Source organism: Giraffa tippelskirchi, chromosome X (assembly GCF_054371585.1).
Source record: "Giraffa tippelskirchi isolate mGirTip1 chromosome X, T2T-mGirTip1v1.2.pri, whole genome shotgun sequence".
Classification (NCBI taxonomy): Eukaryota; Metazoa; Chordata; class Mammalia; order Artiodactyla; family Giraffidae; genus Giraffa; species Giraffa tippelskirchi.
In genome coordinates this window covers 135,645,457-135,658,068 of record NC_137289.1, presented here as the reverse complement: position 1 = coordinate 135,658,068, position 12,612 = coordinate 135,645,457, and the positions used below count along the sequence as shown (strand labels likewise).

The 12,612-nt window shown below is 42.7% G+C and overlaps 1 protein-coding gene across 1 annotated transcript in view; it reads right to left on the bottom strand.

Annotated features, from left to right (window-relative positions):
* Nucleotides 1-12,612, bottom strand: part of SMPX (small muscle protein X-linked) — a 50,820-nt gene that overhangs the window by 24,090 nt on the left and 14,118 nt on the right. Inside the window, exons 3-4 of the mRNA XM_081565959.1 lie at nt 11,248-11,334; nt 3,957-4,105 (exon numbers count right to left, since the gene is read on the bottom strand). Coding sequence (XP_081422085.1) covers nt 3,971-4,105; nt 11,248-11,334 — 222 coding nt within the window. The 3' untranslated portion in view covers nt 3,957-3,970. The remainder of the gene's footprint in view (nt 1-3,956; nt 4,106-11,247; nt 11,335-12,612) is intronic.

The window sequence follows — 12,612 nt, the reverse complement described above, 5'->3', positions numbered from 1 at the left end:
TCCCAGGGAGTGCACGGACCTGGAAAGTCTGTAAGAACACATTTCTACAGACTTGCTGTGGTCAGGGCACCAGTAATGAGGCATGTGTGCTCAAGATGTATCCAGTGTGCCCCGGCCTTTGAAAAGCTATATCCTAGCATAATAAGAAGATTAAAAAAAATAAAATGAATAGTTTGATAAGGATTGTGACAGCATAAACAGGTGATGCCAGAGTTGGGACAAAGTGCTGGATGGAGAAGTCATGCCTCTCCAATAGGGCATGATAATGGCTCTTTTCAAAACTACAAACTCTAGAATCAAGACTGGTTGGTCAGTGTTGGGTACAAGATAGAGACTAACTTGACACCGTGGGGCTGCATATGGGTTTGCAGGAGTTACAAATCATTCCAATTCACTCTCACTTACTGCCCTACAGCAACGTTTCTTAAAGTATGGTCCAGTGCCCGCTGGGTGACTTTAAAAGACTCCCTGATTCCCAAATGCAAGTGCTTCCCTCAGTTCTTACAGGAAAATGGAGATTCATTCCATAGACTTGCAGTTATATGCATGGCCAAAAGCTAAGCAGGTTATTAAGAATCACTCAAATTTTGCATTTTTCTAAAACCCTGGTTTTGTCTGCTGTCATCAGATCTGGGAGCTGTTGCACACCACATGGCCATACTGCAATGTCCAACAGAGAGAGGAGGAGTTCCTGCCACTTCAGAAGGACAATTTCTTTCTAGAACTTCATGGCTCCCAGGGCTTTCAATTGCTGCTATCTTTGTGTTCATTAACATAATTGTAGAACTCTTCTTGTGTGTTAGTCACTCAGTCATGTCCGACTCTGTGCAACCCCATGGACTGTAGCCCACCAGGCTCCTTTGTCCCTGGGATTCTCCAGGCAAGAATACTGGAGTGGGTTGCCATTTCCTCAACTCTTCTTAGGGTTTATCTTTGTTAATCATTCTTCTCCTAGTTGCTACATTGCCACTACTTTGATACTTATTTTGTTCCTCTCTAATTCTTTGTTATCACTGAGTTCTTTAACTGCTGGAAAAAGAGAAGAGATGATGTGGGTGGGCTGTAGGATTTGTTTTGCTCTGCCCTGAAAGTCTAAGAAGTATTGCCCTAGAAGAACGCTTTGGTCTCAGCAGGCTGGTCCACTAATGATGCTCTGGACAACCCCTACACTCAGAAATTATCTCTGAGCCTCTGTTTAAATCGTTCCATTCCCACCACCTCCTTGCAGTTGTCCCTGATGCCAAATCATTGTGTGTCTCCCCCCTCATGAGTCATAACCTCGCTTTGCTCTACTGACTACTAGTCATAGGGGGTCATAAAGCCACGGGATGTCTTGAATCACTGAGAGGCTATCTAATTCTTGAATTGTTACCTATCTTTTGAAGTATTTTGTATTTATCTTTCCATTAAGATAAAAGTATCCTGAGAGCACTGACCAAGTTTGACATCTATAGATCTTGTAGAGCAGAATGAAGTGCCCACAGTACAGAAGCTAGTTACAGAGGTTCTTTACTGGGCTCCTGTGGTCTGATCTGAGGGTTGGGAGGGAGCAGAAGTGGACACAGAGTCTATTGGACAACAGCCCTTAGCAATCCTCCATGTTCCCAGACCCCTATTCGTGAAGTCTGAGGTGGCATCTGCTTCAGCTACAGACAGACAGGCTGACAGTGGCTTTTGACAGTGGACATGGGGTTGGAGATTCCTGGTCATGCAACAAACAAGTAGGTATGTGAGCATGAAAACCCTTGGTTTTCAGGCATTGCTGCTGCTCCTTTCTCTTCATCTAACTTGTAGGCTTGCTTAAATCACCCTCTGGCCACCTTGAATAGCAGCCAGGAGACTCCTGAGAGGTACAGGAATGAATACCTGCCTTCCCCTGCCCCAGCCTGGGTTAGGGCCCCATTTGGGATTCTCCTATCTTTCTTGGTCTTGACTCAGTATATGCTGTCCCTTTGTTGCCTGGTTCTAGTTTCTGAGGAGGTTCAGGCCCTAAGTCCTTTGACATAAGCTGTGATTACTAATCTCTAAATGGCTAGTCACTGGCCTTTATTATTCTTATCCAAAGTGGTTTTTTATTGATATTCATGAATAATTCTAGCCATGACACAGGACATGGAAAGAGTCTGAAATCTCACTTAAAAGAAGTGCTGATCTTAGCTAGAGGGAGGTGCTCCTCTGTCTTATGTCTAGAGTATTACAATAGTTATACCCTAGACTTTGAGCCTTGTGGTTTCATAGCTTGGCTGTTGTTTTTTGTCACTCAGTCATGTCCAACTCTTTGTGACCCCATGGACTGTAGCCCGCCAGGCTCCTCTGTCCATGGGATTTCCCAGGCAAGAATACTAGTGTGGGTTGCCATTTCCTTCTCCATGGGATCTTCCAGACCCAAGGATCAAACCCTTATCTCCTGCAGTGGTAGGCAGATTCTTTACCACTGAGCCACCTGGAAAGCCCTCATAGTTTGGTACTTGGACTTACTCAGTTTTCAGACAACGACCTGTTCGATTAAATCACTGTGAGGGTAGGTGATGAAGGGGTGGCCCAAAAAGGAGGAAATCAAATCCAACTAGTGAGGAGCTAGATGATGGCTGGTCCAGAGTATTTACTGCTTATGATTCCAGCTAATCAACCGATGTTAAGAAATCCTCTCCCTCCGTGACCATAAACCATGACCATGGAAGTCTCAAAATCTGACAGATTTGCAGAAGAAGAATTGATGAGTGAAAATCAAAACAGCTTACTACCTCTCCTACAAAAATAAAGATCACTCCTTTGCTCAAAACAGTGACTGTCTTCGTCAGGAATTCAGATCAACTACCTGGACAATTTAAGTTTTTATATTCCTGTAGAATAAGGACAAATGGGCTTCTCTGAGTGATTTTGCATTATTAGAATTTGTTCAGGAGGGAAGAATCATTAAAGTCTTCTCTGAGATAATGAAGTAACAAAAAATGTATTCTGGCTATTGTGGTACAGTTTTGATATTTTATTGAGTTGCTACTGTTCTCCATTACCGTAACCACAGATTCAAGGCTACAGAATCAATCTCACTGCTGAATAACACCGCAGCATCCTCTCTGAACTAATTTTAAAACACATTCCTTTGAATCTTCAAAACCAAATTCTTCTGCAACTGGAACTGGGGTTAAATTTAGGTCAACAAGAATTTCATAAAAGCAAAAAGCCCTTTAAAGTTTGCATTAAAAATTCATGTGTCTAACTGAACAGCCTTAGTTGGGTGATGATAATAAATATTACCAAAAGTTCGTTTCACTTCTGGGGGCTTTCTCACAAGAAACTTCTGTTGCTTCATCCCAGACATATTGGAATATTTCATTTCAGCTTGGCAACATAAGCAGTACTGAGTAAAATGACACACAGTCATCAGTTCATTTCATCCCGTCGTAATGAATACCGAGTGTATATGGCTTTGGATCAGTTCCTGCTTATGTCACTTTCTCCTCATCCAGGTTTCTGGATTCATTCTATGGTCATAGCATCCATTGTGTTTTATTCTCACTTCTTTATTCTTTCATATAACTATGCTGAAAACACTGGATACTGTTGTGTTCTTTTGACCTGAAACAGCTCCTCTCTCTCCACTATAAAGGAACATTATCAGCAGAAGTTACTTGTAAATGCCCTGGTAAGTCAGCAGCAGTGTGACACAAGTAGCATTGCCATCATCACATGTGGGACTGTCTCACTAAGAAGGTGACCTGAAAGGGGAAGGCAGGCAAACATCCTCAGTGGCCATCTCACTGATCTGGGAATAAGACAGGCCTCAAAGCTTGGTTTACATACCAGAAAACCTTTGTGCCAGAAGCACTGGTCTAACGTGAGAGTGCCAATACTTAGTAAACACTTCTGGAATTCCAGACTTCTTCCATGGAAGGGTTTCATAAACCATTTTTATAGTGGTCTTTTTGAGACAAAGGAAATAGTTTTTCACTCACCTTTATTCTTCCAACTACTGTTCAGCTTTGGGGACATACTTCAGTTCACTTTTAATGTTCTGAATCTCCGATAGGTTGACCGCAGGTCCTGGAAGTTTCTTAGCTCCTGGAATCGGCTTCTTCTCCTCATCTGAAGTTGGAGGAGCACCCTAAAGAAAAAATAAAAAGAGAAAGATTTAGCTCACTGAAAAAGACATATGGTCTCTCTGGGTCATGGACATGAAGCCGAAAAAAATTAAAGCAAAAATAACATCAGTGTAATTCTTGCAGACTGACTTTTTCTTGTGCTGTTGTGACACCCTCAGAGTTTCAAGAAGATCTGTGCAATTTATGGAGGAATAAATCTGGAAGAAAAACACGAGTAATTTCCCCATGACTTAGAAAACACAAGAGTACTGTGTCTGATACAGTGTCTGATAACTCATAAAAATTACCACTAGTGAAAAGGATTTATGTTTCCAAGAGAAGTGTCTTACAAAACCAAATTTAATCTAGTGGGAAAGAAACCACCTTGCTGGGAAAAATTGAAGGCAGAAGGAGAAGAGGGCGACAGAGGATGAGATGGTTGGATGTCATCACCAATTCAATGTACACGAACTTGGGCAAACTCTGGGAGATGCTGAGGGACAGGGAAGCCTGGTGTGCTGCAGTCCATGAGGTCGCGAAGAGTCAGACATGACTGAGCAACTGAACAACAACAAAGAATCCACCTGCCAGTGCAGGAGGCACAATAGACTCAGGTTCAATTGCTGGGTCAGGAAGATCCCCTGGAGTGGGAAATGGCAACCCACTCCAGTATTCTTGCCTGAAGAATCTCATGGATAGAGGAGCCTGGTGGGCTACAATCCATAGGGTCGCAAAGAGTCAGACATGACCGAGCCACTGAGCACGCAGGCGCGCGCGCGCACACACACACACACACACACACATCATAATATCATAAGATGCCTTAAAGGCAGAGTTTGTAGACTGTTAGTACACAGCCACCTCTAACAATGACTTGGTCCAGGAGTTTCCTGTTTTTTTGTTTGGGGCACATTGGCTGCCAGCCTTTGTTCCAATGATGTTTCTGGGGTACAGAAACAAACTGAAACTGACATAAGCAAAACCTCTTTAAATCTGGATGGGAGAGGATGCAGTGGCAGAGGAGGGCTCTCCCCTTCTACTTTGGAAAGTATTTTACCTTTTCTGTTTTTCTGTTGTGGCTTTAGAGCAGGAACACATTCTATACTTGTTTTGGTGGCTCCTCCAACTACTGGTAGGGGCTTCCCTGATAGCTCAGTTAGTGAAGAATCCACCAGCAATGCAGTAGACCCCGGTTTGATTCCTGGGTCGGGAAGATCCGCTGGAGAAGGGATGGGCTACCCACTCCAGTATTCTTGGGCTTCCCTTGTGGCTCAGCTGGTAGGTTAAGAATCAGCCTGCAATGTGGGAGACCTGGGTTCGATCCCTGGGTTGGGAAGATCCCCTGGAGAAGGGAAAGGCTACCCACTCCAGTATTCTGGCCTGGAGAATTCCATGGCTATACAGTCCATGGGGTTGCGAAGAGTCGGCCATGACTGAGCGACTTTCACTTTCACCAATTACTGGTACAGAAGCGCACAGGCACACTTGTGGATAGCTGTTTAGCTGATTAATCCCAAAAATGTCCCATAGTGACTCTATGTACATACACCAAGCACACAGATTAACAGGGGCTGTAAAACAGTAAGATCCATTGCTGTTCGTGGCTCCTAAGACCCCAGCTAAGTAGTGCAGATGGTTGCTGGTTAGCTCCTTCCTCTTATTTGCTAGCGGTGAGGTGCCTAGTCTCCAGGGCCCTGGACTGGAGGTGTTGGAGGAACATTTGATCTCTGTGGCTGCCACGAGAGCACGCCTCTCGGATCAGTTTCCTGCAGGGAGGATAGTTGAATGACAGCCCCAGCTGCTTGGCCCTGAGACCCGCCCATCACCATGCTGAGGTCACACTTCCCACGGCTGAGTGTCTAGGATCTGAAGGCGGGCTTGCTTCTGGGAGACCTGGGCCTCCTCTGGGAAGGACTCGAGTATCGTCCTGAGAACAGCACTGTTGTCTAGGTCACTTCAGCCCCACTCTCCGCCCCATGATCCTTCATCTGCATCACGGTCTCATGTTTCTCACGACCGTCTGATGTTTCCTGACAAGTGTTTTCCCCAGTAAATATTTTGCCTGTCAAATCTCCTCTTTGGGTCTGCTTCTTGGAAGACCAGACTAACATAGGCTCTCTGTGAGACTGGCAGAGCTCCACCTGCTGGGCCAGCAACTGAGTGAACCGGTTCAGTTATGGGAAAAAGAAGAAAGCACACGCTTGTCTCAGGTTCAAGCCCTGTGCCATACGTGTGCCAGCCAGTCCTGTAACTCGGGTAGTAAAGCCCATGCTGTGCTTTAGCCCCCATCGGGCTCCTACATCTAGTTCTCGAATTGTCTGGACCCTAAAGGGAAAGGGAAGAAAGCTTCCCAGACTTCAACCACTTACGTGGTACATGTAGAAAAATGCTTTTATTTTATTTATTTATTTTTTTAAATAAATTTATTTATTTTAGTTGGGGGCTAATTACTTTACAATATTGTAATAGTTTTTGCCATACATTGACATGAATTAGTCATGGGTTTACATGTGTTCCCCTTCCTGGACCCCCCACCCACCTCCCTCCTCATCCCATCCCTCTGGGTCATCCCATTGCCCTGGCCCTGAGCATTTGTCTCATGCATCGAACATGGAATGGTGTTCTGTTTCACATATGATAATATACATGTTTCAATGCTATTCTCCCAGAACGTCCCACCCTCACCTTCTCCCTCAGAGTCCATAAGACTGTTCTATGCATCTGTGTCTCTTATTCTCTCGCATATAGGGTTATCGTTACCATCTTTCAAATTCCATATATATGCATTAGTATACTGTATTGGTGTTTTTCTTTCTGGCTTACTTCACTCTGTATAATGGGCTCCAGTTTCATCCATCTCAATAGAACCGATTCAAATGTATTTTTTTAATGGCTGAGTAATATTCCATTGTGTATATGTACCACAGCTTCCTTATCCATTTGTCTGCTGATGGACATCTAGGTTGCTTCCATGTCCTGACGAAAAATGCTTTTAAATTGTTTATTTAAAGGGCTGAGTAGAAATATAAAATAGTGAGGTGCCTGTCTTCTCCTATAGGCTAGTGGTTTTTCCTCTGGTCATTTTCTTAGATTCTGGCACAGTGGTAATGAAATAGCTAACATGTCACCCATACGAAATGATAGAGTCATGCAATGTCAACTCTACTTTTGTAAATACCTGCAGAATATTGTTTCCCCAAGTCATTGTACAGAGCCATAGGCTCAGCTTCCTTGCATCCTTTGCGCATATTCATCATTTATAAATGCAGATTTAGAAGCAGTAGGTAAAACTGTTAAAGCTTCACCTGGAGGACAAGGTATTCCGAAACCTTCTTCATTAGGCTTTTGAAAAGAAATTTTTAACAAGGCTGTAAGGTGTTCTTTTTAGAAAAGTGGTGAGATGAAAAATGTTTCCTCACTTATAAACATTCCCATGGTTGTTAGGTGGATAGAGCTTAATACAGAAGCATGAGGGAGAAAAATATTTCTAATTCCTTCTATTAAGTTCCCAGATGAGTCACAGTCACTTTCTAATTTCAAAATGTGCTATATTACCACAATTAACACCTAAAGCCAATGTGTGCAGTTATGTGTCTGTGTGCAAAGATTTATTGTGTGAACATACACAGTTAAAGGATGAAAATATTGGACACTAGGCATTTTCCTGTAAATTCATTAAAACCTCAGTGCACTGTGATTTTTATTTATCAAGGTAAAACTTTTAGCTCTTGATTTGGTAAGGTCACAAATAATGGAAAGTTATAAGTGGATATATTTAAGAAGTAGGTTTTAAGACATTAACTCAGGAAGGGGTTAGTGGTGGTACATACTCTTAGTTGAATCTTCTCTCATCTTTTAAAAAATAATGCGAATCAGATTCCATTTTTTGTATGAATTTGTTATCATAAGAATTATAATACATTAAGGCATGAACAGGCAAGGTCCAGATGGCGCCATATGGCTGAGTACGCTCTCTTTTCTTTTGTAAGTAGATATTTGAATTGAGAAAGAACATGGAAGACATTCTTTAGTTTTAGATAAAACTTGAAAGACAGCTTATCAACCCCCATGCCAGTCCCAGTTTCGGGAATGGCTATTGTCAAACAGAAATGTCCCTTTTGGGGGTGACAGAGTATTTGTAAAATCGAGCAAAATGATGAACCATTTTCCAGCTATCTCACCTTCCTCTTCCTCTTTACTGCCAGGTGCCCTAACTGAGTTTTCCCCTAAATTCTCTTCTGTACAACACTACAGCCTGATGTGCTCATTATGCTCAACCACTGAAGACTGAATAATAACAGCAAGCACACTACTAACACATTCAATCCTCACATCAGTCTTCAATCCACAACCATTATTATCCCTGCTCTGCAGTTGAGGAAACTGAGGCACAAGACTGGGGGGAGGGGTAAGAAACTTGCCTATGGCCTCACAGCTGGGAAGTAGTGAGACCAGAATTCAATAGTGTGTTTGCATCATGTAAAAGGACCAGGTGGAGGGGGAAATAATGAACAGAAAATCCCAATGTGCTATTTTGTGGCTTGATAATGATGGAATTTGCGTCAAAAGTAAGATTTGGGAGACAGAGTAGGGGCTTGTCAGTATCCTTCAAATCACTTTAATCAAGCCTTGTCTTAGGCAAAAGACCAGCCCAGCTTCTTAAGATCTGGTTGTAAGGCTTCTGTGTCAGGGACACGCTAAGCTCTGGCTGGGCCGAGCAGATGGAGAGCATGCTCCAGCTCTGCGAGCAGAGCAAGGGCTCACAGAGACCGTAGGTGGGTGGGAGGCCCAGCCAGGGCTCACAGGCCTTGTCACATGAGCCATCCTGGCTTCCTGCTATGGTCCCTCCTCTTCTTCACATCTGAGGTGGTGGCAGGATTGAGATGGGGGAGTTCCTGGGTGTGACAGAGGTGGCCTGTTCTGTTCAGGGATAGTATATTATGCCCTCGACTTTAGACAGTAGTTATCTTAATGCAAACCTAGGCAATGAATCCCAAATCTAAGAAAGTGAGCAATGCCAAGGTTTTAAACTGGATACTAATAGAAAAGTGGGGCTGTACAGGTTAGTTGAATTCAGATTCCATTATCCCATTCAAACTATGTGACAAAAGGTGGCTTGGGCCTTGTAGCCAAGCCAAGCACCTAACTGTTCCCCTGCAGTACTGTTTTCATGAGAACCTTACTCCAACATTTAGCCCAAATACCACCCCTCCCAAAGACCCCACAAGCTCTTACAATAAGGGAACCACCCTTTGCCATCCTCCTGATCCATGAGCCCCACGAAAAAGATGTAGCTCAACTCAGGAAACATTCCTGGGGTCTCCGGATCTCTGTGGATACCTCGCTCCCTCTATTCCACAAAGCATGTCGGTTGGCCATTTGTTTATGTGGTTGGTCATAAAATAGGTTTTCACAACCCAGGCTGTTATCAGGCTTTAGCTATTTTGGAATGTGCTGGAACCATTAGACTAGAAACAAAGCAAGAGTAAAAGCCGATTTCCTAACTGGGACACTCGTGTGGAGAGAGTACCAGCTGTAAAGAAGTGAGGGCCACGTCTACCACAGAGGAAGGTGAGGGGCAAGCCTCCAAAACAACAGTCATATCAGTCAATTTAGTGAGAAAAGAGAGTCAAGCTACCTTGCAACTGATTGCCAGACACAGTGACAGACACAGTTTAGGAGGAAGCACAGGAAGAAAACCGAATTAATTAAGAAATTAAGAAAAACAGATGAATGGAGATGTGGGAAGAAGGCCTTTCTGCCCTCTCTTCCACCTCCCTGGGCTATTTTCTTACCACATGCAAAATAATAGGCCCAGGAATCCTTCAAAAAAATTGGATAATTCAGTCAGTCAGTGAACAGTCATTTATTGAATACCTGCTAGGTTATGCCATGTCCATTATATCACTGACTCTTTCCTCACAGAGACCCTTGGAGAAATGGGGGGGGTGGGGAATCATATTTTGCAAACAGAGATTCAAAAGGAGAGTTCATGATCATGAACTAACTGGTGGCCAGATTAGCAGCAGCAGAACTTGAAATTATCTACCACTAAATCAGAGTAGGGCTGGATCTTTTCAGCTTTTATGTTCAAAATGTTATTCATCAAGGGTGGCTGAAATTCCAGAACTTGGTGATGTCACTCAAAGATTCTATCTCCTTTCAAAAATTATCTTTCTCTTTATAGGGGGCTGGAACCACTAACTTAGGACCACATTGGTAATTATTTATGAGAAAGAAAAAGGTTAGATGCAGGACAACCAAAGTTTTATTAGGAAATTTTGAAATGCTGATTCTTTTGGACCAAATACCAAAAAGGTCACCTACAAAAGTTTAAAGAAGTCTTTTCACTGTTTAAAAAACAAAATACAGTTTGTAGTGCCCTGTGACTTTATTTATTGCTCCAAGACCTTAACTTTTTTTTTCAGACTCAGACCTTCCAAGTTTCATCAGTAAAGTCACAACTGAGGAAAAATATAAACATTTGGATGGGGAACTATTCTCTATTTTTTGTACCCATGATGAATTTTAGCCCCCATTTTAGAAGACTGGGTATTTGAATTTGGAGGAAAGGTAAAGAATTAGAGGGAAGGGGAAAATACAGAAATTGATAGACTCCCTTGCAAGTTTCTCTTTTCAAAGGAAATATCCAGGGATTGGGGCTTTATGTTTGACTCCGCAAGTAATTTAATGTGCTTATTACCTGCGTTCCCACCAGGGTTCATTGCTCATCAGAAACTGTACTAAGTGTATCCTGCTTGATTCAATAAAAGGTTTGGAGTGAAAACTTACCAAGCTCGTGACTACTACTGAACCAAGAACATCTGAGAGATTCCACTTCCCCCTACATATACACATACACAGACACAAACACACACACACACACAAGCAGACACACAAGTTGATATACACAATGAATAAATAAACTAGATGCCAAACTCAGCATCTTCAAGTACCTGGGCCAGGCACTTAGAGTCAGCTGAAGGGAAGCTGAAGGCAAGAAAGCCAAAGAAATGTGTGTTCTATGTGATGACTCCTTGACCCACATCCACTTGTGCCTTCCTCGTCCTGGAAAGCTGGCCCTCGCCTTGCCTCTGGGCCCTGTCTAGTCAGGATATTGGAGGAGAAAGATGGTGCTGAGTTCTGCCAGCTCAGTTTTCCTCACCTCCTCCATTTCCGGAGTACATTCTTTTCTTCTGGGGGGTTGCCCAGCTCCTGGCCGAAAGGCTCCCATTGGGATATTGATATTTGCCTAAAAGAGAAAGCAGGGAAGATTTAGCTTAAGAGAAGTAAGAAACGGCAATAACATTCTGAGACGGTAATCATTGTCAGGCAAAACAAATCTGTCAAGTACATCTTGAAAGCTTTTTACCTCAAGAAAATTGCTATAATGACAGTACAAAAATACGCAAAGGATAATTTGACTTCCATTTAGTCCACATTTGTGGTACTCGTCCTTAGGTCTGCGCAGTGATTTCATAGCTCCCTACTGGCTGAAAGAATTGGAAGACAGTTTGTTCTGGCTGTTGCCCTCCTGTGGTGCTTAATATTTTCTGCTCTCTGGGATGAGGAAGGAACACATAATTCTAGGAGAGGAGGCAATGGCATTTGCACAAACCATCCCACACCTTAGTCCCCCTTCAGCTGCCTTCAGATTTACCACAGGAGGAGGGCAATGACACCTCCTAAACCACCCCCTCCTTCCCATAATGCCCTATGGCTATTCTCACACTCCCTTAGGTCTCTGTGACTGACACTCTTACCTTCTCCCTGACACACCACTGTGTGGGTCAGTGCGTGAGGAAGGTGCTGTAAAGTCAAGTTCATTGGTATCACCATTCATAGATTCTTCTCCTTCAAGATGACATACTAATACCCATCCGTTAGTAAAAATAAAATACCTTCTAGAACACATTAAACATGCTAAACATTAAATTATGTAAGGAAAATAAATGACACAGTAATTCAGACTTGGGAAAGAGAATATGTAAATTTGAATTTTGTGCATATTTCATCTGTTATCAAAAGGCAAGAATGTTTAATGCAGACCAAAAACATCTTCACTCAGGAGTATCACTCATCTAAAACAAGCATTAAGACTTTTCTTTAAGGCAGAATGTATTTTTTTCCACTTGAGATAAAAGTGTTGCCTTATGAGTAATTGGATATGTGGGCTTGAAAAATTGAAGTTGCACTTTGATGTTATGAATGAAAATGATGCAAGAGCAAAGGGAGCAAAATATTTTGTTACCTTATGACTCAATTTAGACAATTTTGGTACCACAGCAAACAGAATCATTAGGAAGTGTGGTATTTGAAACTGCCTGATATGAGTTCTGTTGCCAGGGGAATATTTAACTCAAGACACAGAAATTATCCAGTGTCCATGTTCATGCAACATGGAGGATCTATGTCCTGTTCTGTGTGACTTTTTCCACATAGAGGCTTTGCAACTTTCTTCCCTACTAGAATAAGGCTTATCCCACAGAAAAGAAATGGATTTAAAGTGTTTATAGTATGTATCCAGGGA